The 16,332-nt window shown below is 44.6% G+C and overlaps 1 protein-coding gene across 6 annotated transcripts in view; it reads left to right on the forward strand.

The window, feature by feature from the left end:
- SETD5 (SET domain containing 5) overlaps positions 1 to 5,481 on the forward strand; it is a 69,309-nt gene extending 63,828 nt beyond the window's left edge. For all 6 annotated transcript variants that reach the window (XM_039355138.1, XM_039355139.1, XM_039355137.1 and 3 more), the window contains 3 exons: positions 1,790 to 1,923; positions 3,196 to 3,281; positions 4,536 to 5,481. In XM_039355138.1, coding sequence (XP_039211072.1) covers positions 1,790 to 1,923; positions 3,196 to 3,281; positions 4,536 to 5,120 — 805 coding nt within the window. In that variant the 3' untranslated portion in view covers positions 5,121 to 5,481. The remainder of the gene's footprint in view (positions 1 to 1,789; positions 1,924 to 3,195; positions 3,282 to 4,535) is intronic.
- Positions 5,482 to 16,332: the final 10,851 nt, after the last annotated feature.

Below are 16,332 nucleotides of genomic sequence, written 5' to 3' on the forward strand. Positions count from 1 at the left end.
AAAACATAATGTCGCATGGCCAGAACGTGCAACTTTATGCCGGCTTCTGCATTGGCTTCCCCGGTTGAAAAGCCAGCTGTAAAAGTCACAAAATGGCGATTGTGTGGTCCCCACAGGATGCTGTGACTGTGGTAAATGTGTACAGGTTGCCAAGCCCCCGAATCACAAGTCACGTGAACACAGGATTGCTGCAATGATTGCAACTTCAACCACCGGTCCTAAGTCTCCTTGTTCTCCGCTGTTTTGACTGAACGGTTTCTGAATTAATGATCAGTAAGTGACGACTCCCCATATTTAGCTTTTGAGAAGAAGATGGGTGTGATTTTAAAACTGGAGGAAGAAATTGCACTATCCTGATAGCCAAAATAAATAAATAAATAAAATCTGCAAACCCTAATACTGACAGTCAAAGAGCATAGAGAAAAAAAATAGAAATAAAATTAAATATAAAAAAGACTAAATGACTAATGACAGGAGATAGAATAGCCAGATTAAAGCTAACAATGAAGATCCAATCCAAGTGGTGGATGCCTTCTGCCTTTTAGGCTCAACCGTCAACAGTAAAAAGGAAGAAGCAGTAAAGGAGGAAGCGTTACACAGAATAACATTTGGTAGAGCAACAGCGAAGGCCTTGGAAAAGATACTCAAATGCCATGTTGCCTCTCTTTCTACAAAGATTAGAATTGCACAAGAACACTATATATTCCCTATGACACTCTAAATGGAAGCAAAAGTTGTGTATTGACACCTTTGAAGACTCCAGGGGATACTGTGGACAACCAAGAAAACATATTTATTATCAGACAAGTCAACAGAGAGTTCTTATTGGAAACACAAATGGCCTGACTCAATTATCCCACTTTGGGCACTTTATATAAAGACCCAACTCTCTGCAAAAAGTTGTGATTTATTTATTTATTCTTATCCTGCCTTTATTATTTCTATAAAGGTGTCAAATACAATACTCCTCCTTCCTACTATTTTCCCCACAACAACCTGTGAGGTGTGTTGGGCTGGGAGAGTAGCCCAAAATCACCCAGCCAGCTTTCATACCTAAAGAGGGATTAGAGCTCATAATCTCCCAGAAATGCTGGGAAAGATAGAAGGAAAGGAAAGGAAAGAAGGGGATAATCAGCAGGAAGATGGATGGATTCAGTTACGGTAGCAATTAATGCACTTTTGCAATACTTGAAATTACAAGTTAGGGATGGATTGTCATGGAGGAAAATCTACATAGTTGATAGGAATCAGTCAAAAATGACTTGATAGCACATAATCAATTTGGCTTCTCACCAGACCACTGTACCTTTTCATGCCATTCTCTCCTTGCAAAGGCATCCTTGATTCCATCAGACCCATATAGTGCTTCACACATGGCCTTTTGTTGTTTAAAAGTTTTGCCTCTCTTTTTTGGGAATCTTGCCCATTTCATCCAATATGACTTTCTCAAGCTCCCCTTCCCTCCCTCCATTCTCCTGGAGTGCATTGGTTTTGAGATCCCATAGTCCACACTGCATTTTGCAGTAGGTCTAATATTTATTGCAAGTCGTCTGGGTCTTCAGCCAACAACATGGCATCAACTGCATGTGCGAGTATGTATAGGGACCTGATCCCACCCTAGAAACGAATGTTTTCAATAAATAACATGAAATTTATTGTATTTATAAGCCTTAAAATTACCGTTTGTGCATTTATGAAAACCAAGTAACAGTTTATTTGCCCCAAAACGTGAAATTCCCATATTCACTCTTTTTTTTTTTTCATGTTCTCTCTCTGTCTCGTGTTAAAGGATGGTGCCCACTTCTGTTGAGCGACTTCGAGAAGGACGTGGCATTTTGGAGAAGGTTTTACGTAGCAGTGCTAAAATATGTCCGCGAGGAGAACCCTCGCCTTCTCGAGACAGCGTAGGAGAGAGAGAAGTAGGTAAGTGAGAGAATAATATATCAGAAAGGAGCCCTGAGAATGAATCTCCTTGGAAAGCCGAAAAATACGTTAGGACTCTCCTTGTGGCGTCATTCTTCTCTGTGGAGCCACTTCCCCATGAAATATCCAACCCACTTGAAGCAGGCGGGTTTCTAAAGATACTACGCAGCTGTCTGTTAACAGTCATCTCTAGGTCTGAATTTTCTGCAAAAAAAGGAAGGCTTTCCTGGAATATACGGTCTGCAAAATCATCTTTTGATTTGGCAAAAAAGACTTTTTTTCCCATTGTTATAAATATAAAGGAATCATAAGAACACCACATGGCTGACAAGAAGTAGCCACTTGATCCCATACAGTAGCAGGTCACAGTCACAGTTGTCCTACTTAAATAAGGAGCAGCCATCTTAGACATCCTAGTTATAAAAGATTGTTCAAAAAATCCTAATCAAATCAACGTTGGCATCGTTTTGAATGAAGGGTGTATTTTTTTCCCCCGTGTTCCACCCCATAGTATGGTCATGGGAAGAGAAACATAAAATGAGGTGCAGGGTAGAATTTATAAAGCAGCTTGTTTTCATTGCTGTGAACTGCTCTAGAGCAGACATGTCAAACTCACGACGTCACGTGATGTCGCGCAACGTATCGGAACAGTTTTGCTATTGCTGGCAATGGGGTGGGGGCAGCTTCCGTCTGACACGTCCGGCCTGTGGGCCGGCAGTTTGGTACCCCTGCTCTGGAGCTATTACTGTTCCAGTAGTTATTCCCTTTCTTCCTGTTGACATGACAAAGTGGGCCAAAGGAAGGACAATTAACTATGTTGTGGTGTGCCTTCCCATTCCTGTATCTCACTGTTCTCATGACATCCAAATATTCTCTAGTACCCCTCTGCCTCCAATACCTTGCTCAGGCTTTAAGTTTCTTGAGGTTACATTTCCTCTCAGGAATTAGCTTTCTCACCTTATTTCTATTTTAAAAAAACACCATCGGATATTTGCTTTGATATTTTATTAATTTGTTCTAATTTAGGCAGCCTTTCTTACTACAAATCTTTTCACTGCATTGTTATATATTTCTTTGCTGTAAATTGCCAAGAATCTGAATGATTGCAGTGGCATACAAGATGAGTGAATGAATGTCCGTTCATTCATTCATTCATTCATTCATTCATTCTCTACAGATGCCTGTCTCAGGGAAGTGACTCTTGTCACTTAATTGCCTGATCCAGGAAAGAATATGCCTTCTTTATACTTATCTCTCTGGTTGGTTTCCTAGATGCTGTAGAAGGAGACGTATCAGAATCGGTCAGTTCTTCCTTCAAGGGCCCAGCTGTTTACAGTCCTTCTCGATACAGCTACCAGGTAGGAGAAGCAGTAGCAAGTTTGGGTATTAAAGTCTCTATCCGTAGCAATTCATCACTCTTCTAAGTTTTCCACAAGGTACCCAGCCTTTCCCAATCTTTTAAATGCCCTCGTTTTAGAAAATACCAATACAGGTAGTCCTCGGCTTACAACAGTTCATTTAGTGACAGTTCAAAATTACAGCGGTAGAGAAAAAAGGGGGGCTTACGACCCTTTCCCACAGTTACAACCTTTGCAGCATCCCCAGGATCACGTGATCAAAATTCAGATGTTTGGCAACAGGTTCGCTTAACGTCCGTTGCTGTATTCCCAAGGTCACGTGATCCCCTTTTGCAACCTTCTGATAAGCAAAGTCCATGGGGAAGCCAGATTCACTTAACAACCGGGTTACTAAGTTATCAACTGCAGTGATTCCCTTAGCCCAGTGGTGGCGAACCTATGGCACGCGTGCTAGAGACGGCACTCAGAGCCCTCTCTGTGGGCACGCGCGCCGTCGCCCCAGCCCCCTCCTCACCAGCATCCCCCCCCCCAGAGGACAGTCGCCCCCGGTTGTGGCCCGTGCAGAGACGTGCAGCCAAGGACATGGCAGCCGGGCAGCAGGTACAAGACTCCGCCCCCACAGCAGCATCTGCTGCATGGCCGCCATGGTGCTGTAGGGCTGCCTGGGCGATCTTGGCAGGCCGTGGAGGCGGTAAGTGGTCCTGCGGTGGGCAGGGCAGAATGGGTTGGGCAGGAGGTGGGGTGGGCGGGGCAGGGGGCGGAGTGGTTTTGGGCAGGAGGTGTCTAAAAGGTTCGCCATCAAGAGAGAGAAGTCATAAAATGGAGCAAGAGAAGTCATAAAATGGAGCAAAACTCAACTTAAGAACAGAAACGTTGGGCTCAATTGTGGTTGTAAGTAGAGGACTGCCTGTAACAAATGGCTCTTTGGAAACACCTTCCCCCCCCATATTGAGAACTAACATGTAAATGGGAGGTTGGGGGACGCATCCTGGGGAGCTAGAGGAGGATGGTGGGCAACAGCTTTACCCGTTTCCTTTCTGCTCCATTCCAAAGAACGTTTGGTGACTGTCCCATCTCCACCTCTTGCAGCCATTTTGTAGGCGCATCCAGGTCACGATGCTGGATTCCAGGCCTATGTTCTGGTTCAAAAGGTTTGGAGTTCCCTGATCCAGACTTTCTTAAGAGGCTTGTGGAGGTGGGCAAGCTACAGCTGAATATAATGTTACTGTGTTTTGGGGTTTTTTTCCCTCCCAGCTCTTGCAGTCTGACAGTCCACGTACAGAATCTCAGACTCTTCTTCAGAGCTCCTCACCGTACCGAGGACATCCTATTCCATCCCCTGGATACAGCTACCGGCCTCAGTCCCAGAGAAGCGGACACCTTCCCTCCCTCAGCTCTTCGGAATCCTCCATGTCCTCCACCCCGTCGGGCTCCACGGACTCTACGGCTCTGTTTGCAGGGACCTCTGGGTATTACAGCAACCAGCACCATCCTGTCAGCGGAGTCTTGAAGAAGAACTGTCCCACCACCGCTGCTCCTAGTCCTGCCCATTCGACAGTTGCAGACTGTTTGCCGTCCTCTGAATCAGGGTCGCATCCCTGCATGGGAACTGCCAGCTGCACTTCTTCCTCCAGGCCCCCTCAGTCGGACTTACGGACTATCAACCCTCCCGCTTCCGGGCAACCCGCTCTCTACCCGAGCTCCAAAGCCACCACCGCCACCGCAGCACTTTCCAACTCGCAGCACTACTCCCACCGAGGGGGAGGAGGCAGCATTCACCCGTACAGACTGCAGCAGCTTCCAGGGTCAGGCGTAAAGACTCAGACAGGCCTTTCATAGGGCAGGACTGAATTGCCTACTGTTCCTTCCAGCAGTAGCTTGAAAGGAAGGATGCTGGAACGGCGAAGGGCCAGAGGCCGAGGCTTCGGGATGTACAAGCGAGCGAAAGCACTGCCAGCCACCCCCTGGCCCTGAAAACGAGGAGAAAGTGGCGGCGGCAGCGGTGGAAGTGGCAGCGGTGGTGGCGGCAGAGCCTGTAGCAAAGCATCGCCACGATGCCTGGGTACGTTGTAGAGAAAGCAAATGGGTGCTGAGTGGCATGGCCTCTGTCTCCTGCCTGTGCCCTTAGTTTGTAGTCACCTGGGCAGGTAGGTAAGCTTGAATAAGAAACCGTGCAAATCAGAACATTAGGGAAGGGCGATTGGGGGTGGGTGGGCGGGGCTATTCCTTTAAAAAAAAAATCCCAAAGTGCTCTCTGCAGAGTTGGGTTCCCAGAACATTCTGGGTTGGGGAGGGGGGGGTGTAGTCCATTCTGATCATTCCAGTTGTAAGCAAGAGCATTTATTGTGTCCAGGCTCTGGGCAGAGACTCATGGGATAGGGCTGGTGGTAGTGTGTGTATGTACGTACGTATGTCTGTCTCTGTGTGTCTGTGTGCGTCCGCTCAAGTATGAGTCCGTGTGTGTGAGAGAGAAGACAGGATGCGCAAGTGAATATTGCTGCAATGACGACATCACTCACAGAACCAAGTCTTGGGCAAGCTGTACTTCACAATGGAGTGTCGTCAACGTTCTGCCACGTGAAGAGGGTAGCTTGTTGCAGGGAACAGCTTTGTGTGATATAAGTTGTTGTGTAGTCTGATTGTGTAGTCTGTGGATGATGGTGAGAGAAGCGCCCCGTCTGGGTCGTGACACGGCTGCCCTTGTCAGGCGTGTCCTTGCGTGTGTGTGTGTGCGCGCGCGCACGTGAGGCTCCTGCTACCACCTCTTTGAGGTCCAACAGCACTTCCAGCCCCACTGGTTGCGCTGTCCGATTCCATACAGTTGCCAGCTTTTCTCACTTGTTTACTCTTCAAGCGTGTGTTTTTATTTATCTAATTTTATATTCAGTTATAACCATAGTAGGTTAGCAAATATCAGGCAGGTCTAACCCAAGTGCTGCCACGGACCTTTTCCTTCCCTCTTCGACAAGATGATGCCATGAGCATGTCTTCCCTTCCTTTCTCAGAAGCAAAAATTATTATTATTATTTTTTGTTTTTTTTTTGTTTTTCATTTGCATTTTTAATTAGGGCTGTTACAGGTTTCTCTAACTCATTGAAATCAGGTGTTCTTCATTCAATTTAGAGGAGACTTTTTTAAAAAAAATATCAGAAGTGGAAAAGAAGAAACAAGAAATCTTTCCTCAAAGTATCTGGCTGTGAGCGTGTTGGGGGAATGGAACTTGTCACCCAGAAAGCGGGTGTCCTATATACTGTATAAAAGGGTGTCAGCTTCACCGGGCCTTTGCAGCCTCCCTTTTCCCATCATGTCGAGCTTGCTCTTTCCGTTGCAAGGATCCGTCTGGAGAAAAGCAGGCAGAGGTGAAGCACTGTTCAGGGTGCTGGGAAGGAGAGGAGTCAGCCGGGAAGTCGGGAGGGCGGGGGCTGCAGCGCTACCCTCAAGTGGAGTTGTACACTGTGCTGTAATATTTGAACTTTCACAAGAGATGTAATAATTTTGATAATAAAATACTTAACTTGAAAAAATCACTCGGTATGCTTTTTTATTGGCTGGGGAGATGTAACAGAATAACAGTTGGAAGGACCTTGGAGGTCTTCTAGTCCAACCCCCTGCTCAGGCAGGAAACCCTATACCACTTCAGACAAATGGTTGTCCAGTCTCTTCTTAAAAACATGCTGGAGCACCCAGAACTTCTGGAGGCAGGTTGTTCCACTGATTAATTGTTCTAACTGTCAGGAAATTTCTCATTAGTTCTAGGTTGCTTCTTTCCTTGATTAGTCTCCATCCGTTGCTTCTTGTCCAGCCTTCAGTTGCTTTACCGAATAGGTGCAGTTTTGCGGGTTCGTTAAAAACAGATTATGCCAAACCAATCTTATTTCATTCTTTGATAAAGTGACTAAATTAGTAGACACAACCTACTCCTTGGTAAGCCAGGAAAAGGTGGAATAGACAACATCACTCCCAGATGGATGTGTAGCTGTCTGACAAACCGTACTCAGCGAGCTCTCCTCAATGGTACTATACCCACATGGAGAAAAGTAAGCAGTGGGGTACCACCAAGCTCCGTCTTAGGCCCAGTACTCTTCAATATCTTCCTAAATGACTTAGATGAAGGAATAGAAGGGGAACTCATCAAATTTGCAGATGACACTAAACTGGCAGGAATAGCCAACAGTCCAGAAGACAAGCTCAGGGTCCCAAAAGATCTTTACAAACTTGAACAATGGGCCCTATCCAACAAAATGAATTTTACTGTGGAGAAAAGCACAGTTATTTTCCTGCCTATATTTAGGCAGGAAAAATTAAATGTATAAATACAGATGAGATGAGACCTGGCTCAAAAATGGTAACTGTGAGAGGGACCTTGGAGACCTAGTGGATGATCACTTGAATATGAGCCAGCAGTGTGAAGCAACAGCCAAAAAAGCTAATACAATCTGGGTTCTATAAACAGCCATAGAATCAAGATCACGTGAGGTATTAGTACCACTTTATAAAAACCTAGTAAGACCACACCTGGAATACTGCAACCAATTTTGGTTACCATACTAGAAAAAAGATGTTGAGACTTTGGAAAAAGTTCAGAGAAAAGCAATTAAGATGATCAAAGACCTGGAGACTAAAACATGTAAGGAACGGTTGCTGGAATTGGGTATGTCTAGTTTAATGAAGAGAAGAAACGGGTGACATGATAGCAGTGTTCCAGTATTTGAGGGGCTGCCACAAAGAAGGGGGGGGTCAAATTATTCTCCAAAGCACCAGAGTGCAGGACAAGAAACAATGATTGGAAACTGACCAAAGAGAGAAGCAATCTGGAATTAAGGGAGAAACTTCCTAACAGTGAGGATAATTAATCATAGCTATCTTTCAGAAATCGTGGGTGCCCCATTACTGGAGAATTTTAAGAAGAAACTAGACAGTCATTTATTTGAAATGGTATAGAACAGTGGTGGCGAACCTATGACACAGGTGCCAGAGGTGGCACTCGGAGCCCTCTCTGTGGGCACACATGCCGTCGCCCCAGCCCCGCCTCCCCCTGCAGCCCCCTCATCAGCAGCCCCCCCCCGAGGAGAGCCCTGGGTGTGGCTTGGGCAGAGCAGCGCAGCCAAACACATGGCAGCTGGGCAGCAGATGATGCTGCGGGGTGCGGGCAGAGGGCGTGGACACCTGGGCGATCCGCCGCGGGCCGTGGATGGCCCTGAGAACGGGCAGGATGAGGGTGGAGCGGGGGGGCAGGCAGAATGGGGGGCAGGCTGGGGGCGGGGCGTTTTTTGGGCACTCGGTCTCTAAAAGGTTTGCCATCACTGGTATAGGATCTGCTTGAGCAGGGGGCTGGACTAGAAGGTCCCTTCCAGCTCTATTCTATTCTAAATAGATCAAAGGAAAAGGACATAAAAAGTTACAAGATGCAACACAGTAGTGTGAGATCCAGGATTTCAGACCTCATGGGAGGGTGATGATGATGTTAACCATTCAGTCATGTCCGACTCCAGGATATTCCGTGGTCTCTCTCCACATCTTCCAATCTGGCACTGATCTGAGTTTTTATATGCTCCAGCTGGTGTCAGCTTTGACGTTGTGGGAGGCTGACTTCTTAAAATTAGGATTGTTTATTCCAGAATCTGAAACTCAGTGGAAGAGTCTTGTAAAAGATCCTGCTAGAACTGGGTAGCATTTTTTTTACACTTCTTGCCATACACGTATACACACACACACACACACACACACACACACACACACACACACATCCCTTTGGAATCATAATAAAGGTAATAAGTAATCCTGGACTTAAGGCCACAATTGAGCCCAAAATTTATGTTGCTAAGCAACAGATTTGTTAAATGAAATGCCCTATTTTGCAATCTTGCCACAATTGTTAAGTGAATCTGGCAGTTAAGTTAGTAACACAGTTTAGTGAATCTGGCTATCCCATTCACTTTGCTTGTCAGAAGGTTGCAAAAGCTGGCTCATATTTAAGTGATTGTCTACTAGGACTCCGAGATCCCTCTCACAGTTACTACTATTGAGCAAGGTACCACCTATACTGTACAGTTAATGGATGCTGAAATTGTCAGGTGAAGATAGGCATCACTGTATATATAACATCAAATAATACATCTCTGTATAGTCCCAGATGCATCTTGAGTTTGAGGGAAACAGACTGATGTCCTGCACATGCTCTTTGAAACAATTCTGATGTGCAGAACTTTCACCACTGCCTTTTGAGATAGTTCGGGCAGAAAGCAATGAAATTCATAATAGGTTAACAGTATTTTGATTAGAGTAGAAATAATACAAACCATATTAAAATTTTGTATTGACCAGCTTAAATGCTTCACACATTCTGGCACCAGTTTTATCACATTTATTTGGAACAGTTTCACTTGTTTGGATTATTAAGATTAGACCAGAGGTTACAAATCTGTGTATCTACACATTATGATATTTAGTGATATAGTTTGTAAGTTGCTAGAGGGTGCCTGGGAAATGACATAGTTTATTCCCCAAATTAACTGCATATATTATACCTCATAAAACTGCATTGATGATAAAACTCATTATTTAGCCTTCAGTTTTATATATACTTAACCCAAGAGTAAACTTTATTAAAAATAACAAGGCTGACTTTTGGATAATCTTGCTAGATTTACAGTCAATTTAAAGCCTTTGTGGTATTATCAATGAGAAAAACGGACTTTTAATAAATGGAGATACCCAAAGTCCAAACCTCAAACTTTCCAGTGCAAAGTTCTAGTTTTCTAATTGCTCTTAAGACTAAGGATTGCTTGTAATTGAGCTTATTTTACTGGATATCCATTTGGGGACTGCTGTAATTAAATGAAAGATGATTATACATTTTTCCACCCTTGGCAACAGCTACCGTGTTTCCCTGAAAATAAGCCCTAGCCTAGCTTGAATTTGGGGGGGTGGGCCTAATATAAGCCCTACCCCAAAAATAGGCCCTAAAAATCAAGCTAGGGCGGGGATGGAGCTTGCCATTATAGCCAGACCTCCCATGGATTGACACTTGCCTGGCTTGCCCATTTCTTCTGGGGCCAAAGGAGCAGCTTCATTCTGCAGCTGAGAATGGAGCTCGGCCTCCATTTTGCAGTCAGGGGCCTTTCCGGAAGGCCTGTGCAGCCGAGAACTGAGCTATGGTTTCAATCCGTAGCTTGGTTCTTGGCTGCACAGGACTTCCAGAAAGGCCTCTGACGGCAAAATGCAGACCAGAACTCCATTCTCAGCTGCAGAGTGAAGCTGCTCCTTTGGCCACAGAAGAAGTGGCCCGGCTGGGCGGGTCTGTCGGTGCCAGAAGTGAGTGGAAAAGCCACACACACATACCCCGAAAATAAGACCTGGTGCCTCTTTTGGAGGCAAAAATATATATAAAGAATTAAGACCGGGTCTTATTTTTGAGGAAACACAGTATTGTCCTCAGAGTTGAGCTAACTTTGTAGTTTCGGCTAGAAAAACAAAATCAGGTTATAGTAGCTTTTGATTAGTTCATATTTGTGATTGCCAAAAGCAGGTTCCTCTCTTCTACTGCAGGAATTTGTCATTAATATACCTAGCTACAAGTGATCGTCAACTTATGACCATTCAAAGTTTCGATAGACCCCCCCCCCGAAAGGGACACACTATGTTTTGATATCCTGATTTCCTTCCCCCCCCCCCTTCATGGAGCTGCATTTTGGAGCACTTGGCAACTGGCCCACATTTGCCATAGTTTACTCCACCTTACAGTCATATGACCATGATTTACATCGTTTTTGCCAAAAAAAACAGTGGTTACTCCTGGTTTCCAGGAAAAATCACCCCAAAGTGAACAATGAGTTCACTTTACAATCACTACATTCGTTTAATGATAGCCACATTCATTTAACGGCCACCACAAAAGTGAAAACAGGTCTGATCGCATGGTCACCTGCTTTATGACCACGACTTACAACTGCAATTGGCCTGCTAAATTACAGTCTTAAATTGAGGACTATATGTACTGGTATTCCTAGTCTCTTCCTTGTCCAGCTTGCTGAAACTGAGAAACAGCCCTGGATGTATCCTGGATGGAGCAATATAGTCCAGGTTTCCTTCACCTCTGTTACTTTCCCACTAATCCTGGCAGAATGGGGCAACTCGCCATGGCCAATTTGCCACGGCCAATTTGGCATGACCAGCTTGCTACAGCCAACTTGCCACGGGACAATTCGTTGCGGCCAAATTCCTACCAGAAAATTCATCGCAGGATAATTCAATAATTTTATTTAATTATTTAAAATAATTACAATTTCATTTTAATTTTTGCCATTCACATTTTATTTTGTCCAGTGGTGGGATTGAAATATGTGAACAACTGGTTCTCTGGGTGGATGCCACTTCCAGAAGTCCAAGTCCTGGGCCTGGGCAACAAAAAATTAGCTACCGGTTCTGCTGAAGTGGTGCAAACTGGCTGAATCCCACTACTGGTTTTGTCCCTCCTTTTGCATCCTCTCTTTTAATGATTCTATTTCATCATTTCTTTTATATTATGTAATTTTTGTCCCGCAGCAAGTTGGCCGGAGTGAATTATACCGGGGCGAGTCCTCTTAGACCCAACCCTGGTGGCTAGAATGTAGTATTACAAGCAAACTGCCCACAGTCCTGGAGTTCGATTCTGACGGAGCTCAAGGTTGACTCAGCCTTCCATCTTCCTGAGGTTGGTAAAATGAGGACTCAGATGGTTGGGTACAATGTACTGACATTATAAACTGCCCAGAGAGTGCTGTAAAGCAGCATATATGTCCAAGTGCTATTGCTATTGCTAAATTCCCAGGATTGAAATATACTCTTAAAGAGTTATGTAGGTTACATATATTATCAGAAGAGAGAACCAGTGCTGGGTATGGCCCGGTTTTGTGGGCAAGAAGTGATGCATTGCATCAAACATGGCAGCTTAACCACCTAAAGCAGATTTTCAGCACTGATGCTCCTTTTTGGAAGCACTGGAACACCTACAAGATGGTGAGCTCCATGGGGAATATTGCAACGTAACTTTACATAAGCTTAAATCTAAAAGTATCATGGCCGTGTGCGTGTGTCCTGATATCAATTTGACTTATAACCTGAACTAAATCTAGTTATTCCACATTTAATACGGTGTCGGGGGGGGAGGGGGGATACATTCTGCTTTCTCCATTTGAAGTTTTCAAATCTCAAGAATCAGATCACCCATTAAGTAAATAGAGCACTGACAACTCCAGTCAAAACCTATTGCTGAAAATACAGCAGTAGGTTTGCAAAAGCCCCGAAGTTGGAAGGAATACAAAAAAAAAAAAAGGTTTTTTAAAGAAGGATCTTTAAAGAGGCATCCTCTCTTTTTTAAAAAAAAAAAAACAGCCCAAGGATCACTAAGCTTCCTTAGAAGTTATCATGTGGGGAGTGGGTGGGTGGGTGGGTGGGTGGAGAGAACTGGAGTGAGGTAAGGGATACTCTGGAGGATGGCCCAGTAAACAGAGGCTACTGCAGTGAGAAGGAGGGATTTTCTTGTAATTCCCCCTTACTCATCTTCAATGAGGTTTGGGTTGGTTCACCTGCCAGCCTTCCCCTTCGCCTGTGGTGCTACCATTCTCCTCACAACATACTTGTAACTGGACCTTCTGCCTTGATTCCAGCATTCAACTGCTTTGCTTTCCTCCTCTGTGCCTCTGCAGGAGAGCAAAGTGTTGAGAATATTCAATACACCTGCTGCCCTGCGCTTGCCACTAGTATGTGCCCTTGGCACCAGCAGCATCATGATCAACTATCTCCATAGTTACGCTGGCAGGGTTGCTATAGAGACAGCGGGAGAAAGCCAGTGGCAGGCATCGGCTCAAGGTGTATCACCGAGTCACCATGGTGAACGGTGGCAGGAGCATCCCTGAGAGGGGAAGAATGGGAGGTAATGAGTAACCGAAGGGGGCTGATTTTTGATGGAAGCAGAGGCTGGGTGATCTAAAAAGTAGTCCAGAGAGAAATCCATGCTGGGACATTTAAGGAAGTGGCTTATTATTCCCCTGCATTTTAGGAAGAAGAGACTGGACATGACCACCAGCAACAGAGTGTTCTGCACATGTCAATGAGCTGGTGCTGTTTTGAATGCATCCCTTCAGATTAGAGACATGTATCTCTGAGAGGTGTGGGAGAGAGTATGATATATATATTTTTTAACATCTAGTGAACTAGTATATCATGCAGGTTAAAACAAAGATTTTTTCCTGATGAGGCTAGTCTATTGCGTATCTTATTTTAAACATCTAGGTTTTTGCATATGCATGTGTATACATGTTTAGCATGGAGAACGTTCAGAACTGCTGGCCTGAATGTTGAATTGATGGTCTAGAGTTCGGTGTCCCTCAGTCTGCCCCTTCTTTCTGCAAAAGCTATAAACATTAAACTAACTGCCAGGTCACCTCATAGCACCACAGAATTATGTTGGCTGTGGCCTTTGCACACTAAAATTATCATATTGAGAAGATTTGCCAGTTTGCACCAAATTCCAAAAGGCTCGTGTCCGATGGGAGTGCAACTTCCACATTCTTCAGGCAGGCTGTGAGCCAACTCACTTGCTTTCAGAAAGTTGCATTAATGATTATTTCCATGCCTACTTGTGTATAATTACAAGAGAAAACCTCTTACGAGGCTACTGTTGCTTATTGAATGCAATGAATCCCGCCTTCGGTTTATTCTGCCTCCAGCCCTCTTTTCTGCACCTGTGCCATTGTTATGGTCCCATCCTTATTAAAGGTCACCTTGTTCCTCGGGATATGGATTTGCGGGCTTTAAATTTCCAAATTTCAATTTTAATCTTAGCAGTCAAGGCTTGGGAAGCCTGTAGACAGGCTACAAGTATAATCAACCACCTCCTAGGTAATACTGAGTTGTATACACTGGTTGTATGGGCAGCCATACATTTTTGAGATGGATCAATCGGAATCATAAATACCTTACAAGAGCCTTATTAAAGTGACAATTCTGCTTCTCATTCTCTAGGTCAGGGCTTTTCAACCAGTGGTACAGGTACCACCTGACAGGTGGTACGCAACCATCCTAGAAAAGTGGTAGCGGGGGAGGACTATGAGCTGAACCGGCGCAGCACCGCACAAGCCTGAGTGAGAGATGGCTGGAGCTGCAGGGCTGTCAGGGCTCAGCGGAAGCGCCAGGATCAGTGCCAGGCTCCAGCTGAAGCTTGGCACTGATCCTGGTGCTTCTGCTGAGCCCAGAAGAAGCGCCAATCAGCTGAAATGTTGCAGCATCTCCAGGGTCTTGTGATTTACATTCAGATGCTTGGCAACTAATTCATATTTATGACGGTCACAGTGTCCCAGGGTCATGTGAAGTGACCAAAACCTGCTGCAACCACCCAGCAGATGGGTGGAATAAAAACCAAACACCCCCCACCCCACCCTGCTGCCAATCCTCAACAGAAATGCTCACAACAATGAAAACCTCGGATAGGAGGAAGAGTGCCATCAGGCGGGCAGGCAGGTGTCTTGCTCGGCTGTGGTTTGGGGGGCACTTTTTTCAGTGCCATTGTAACTTCGAACAGACACTAAGCGAACTCTTGTAAGTCGAGGGCTACCTGTACTTCATCACTTTTTTCCTCTTTTTTTGGTCAAGTTTTTGACACCTTGCTAGGCGACTGGTGGTACTCGGATATTGCCATATCCTAAAAGTGGTAAAATGGGTGAAAAGGTTGAAAAGCCCTGCTCTAGGTTGTGTGATAAGGAATTTGCTGTATCTTTTTGAAGAGCTGGGCTCTTAATATTTTCATTGGACTGTCCACCTTGATCTAAGAACTTTCTTGTTAAAACCGTGATTTCCTTCAATTTGAGCTTGGCTGTTATTGATATCTTGCATGCATCCATGAATATTTCTTGGCAGCTGTATAGGATTTATTTTCTCTTGCTTGTTTTTTCAACCTTGGCATTCTTGCCATTTTTTTGCAGATTTCCATCAAAGTGCTGTCCAAGCCCAACTGCGCCTAGACATGGGCAATCAGATTCTGCCGTCCATTGAGATACTTCCTGATTCACCACTGCTATTTCAATCTCATCAATTTGCATAGGAAGTTAGATTTGTTTGCAACTTTTCACCTGTGTACCCTGAGTCACATCTGCTCTGTCAATATCCATATTTCCACTTTTAAAAAGCCTTCAAAGTTTTTCAGTGGTTTTTTCTAACCACTCTAAGTAAGATGTCAGCACATCTCACATAGCTTACTCCAGATTATATACTCTAACGTCAAAAAGCACAAGTTCTAATTTACATCCTTTAGGGATCCCTTCGTATATATCTCAGTTTTGAGATCTGTTAATTCTTATTTTTTGCTTTCTGTTCTTTATCTAGTTGACAGTCCTTGAAATAAGGTTTCTTACTGTATGATTGCCTGAGCTGCATGGGGTTTGTGGAGAGGCAAGGGACTTGGATTAAAACTTGGGGTTCAGGATTGGGTGACAGAGTGTTTACCAGATCCCTCCTACCTCAGTATTTTTGACACTTTTAAAAAGTAAGTTATTGAGGCAAGAATTCCCTTCCAGAAGCTGCACTACCAACTTACCTCTAACAAATGTTCTCCTCAGGATTTGAGTTCCACTCGCAGGAAGATGTAATGCGTAATATATGCATATGTATTGCAGGCATAGCCTTTCGCTTCTCATTCATCATGGCGGTTTCCTCAGGCTAATAAAACTTGTGAAGAACTGAGGCATATGGCTGCCTCTTCTTGGAATCCCTGCCTTAATCGTAATTCACAGCATCTCATCGTTACCGCATGAATGAATTCTCTATGCAGAATGATTTGGAAGTGAAGTGGCTCACTAGGCCGGGGGCATCTGCTTGCCTGTTTAATGCACAGCTACAAGTTTAATGACGGCAAAGTCTGAAGTTGTGGACTAGGTGCTAAAGGCAGAGACACCTAAAGTAGAATGAACCTGTTGAGTTCTCCTTGTGTGGTAAGCTGTGTATGGAATATTCTTGCCCGTATCTTTTCAAAGGGAGTATTTCAACCTGTGATCAAGAACATGTTCATTTCATGCAG

Source organism: Crotalus tigris, unplaced genomic scaffold, assembly GCF_016545835.1.
Source record: "Crotalus tigris isolate CLP2741 ecotype Arizona unplaced genomic scaffold, ASM1654583v1 scf7180000018612.917631, whole genome shotgun sequence".
Taxonomy (NCBI): domain Eukaryota; kingdom Metazoa; phylum Chordata; class Lepidosauria; order Squamata; family Viperidae; genus Crotalus; species Crotalus tigris.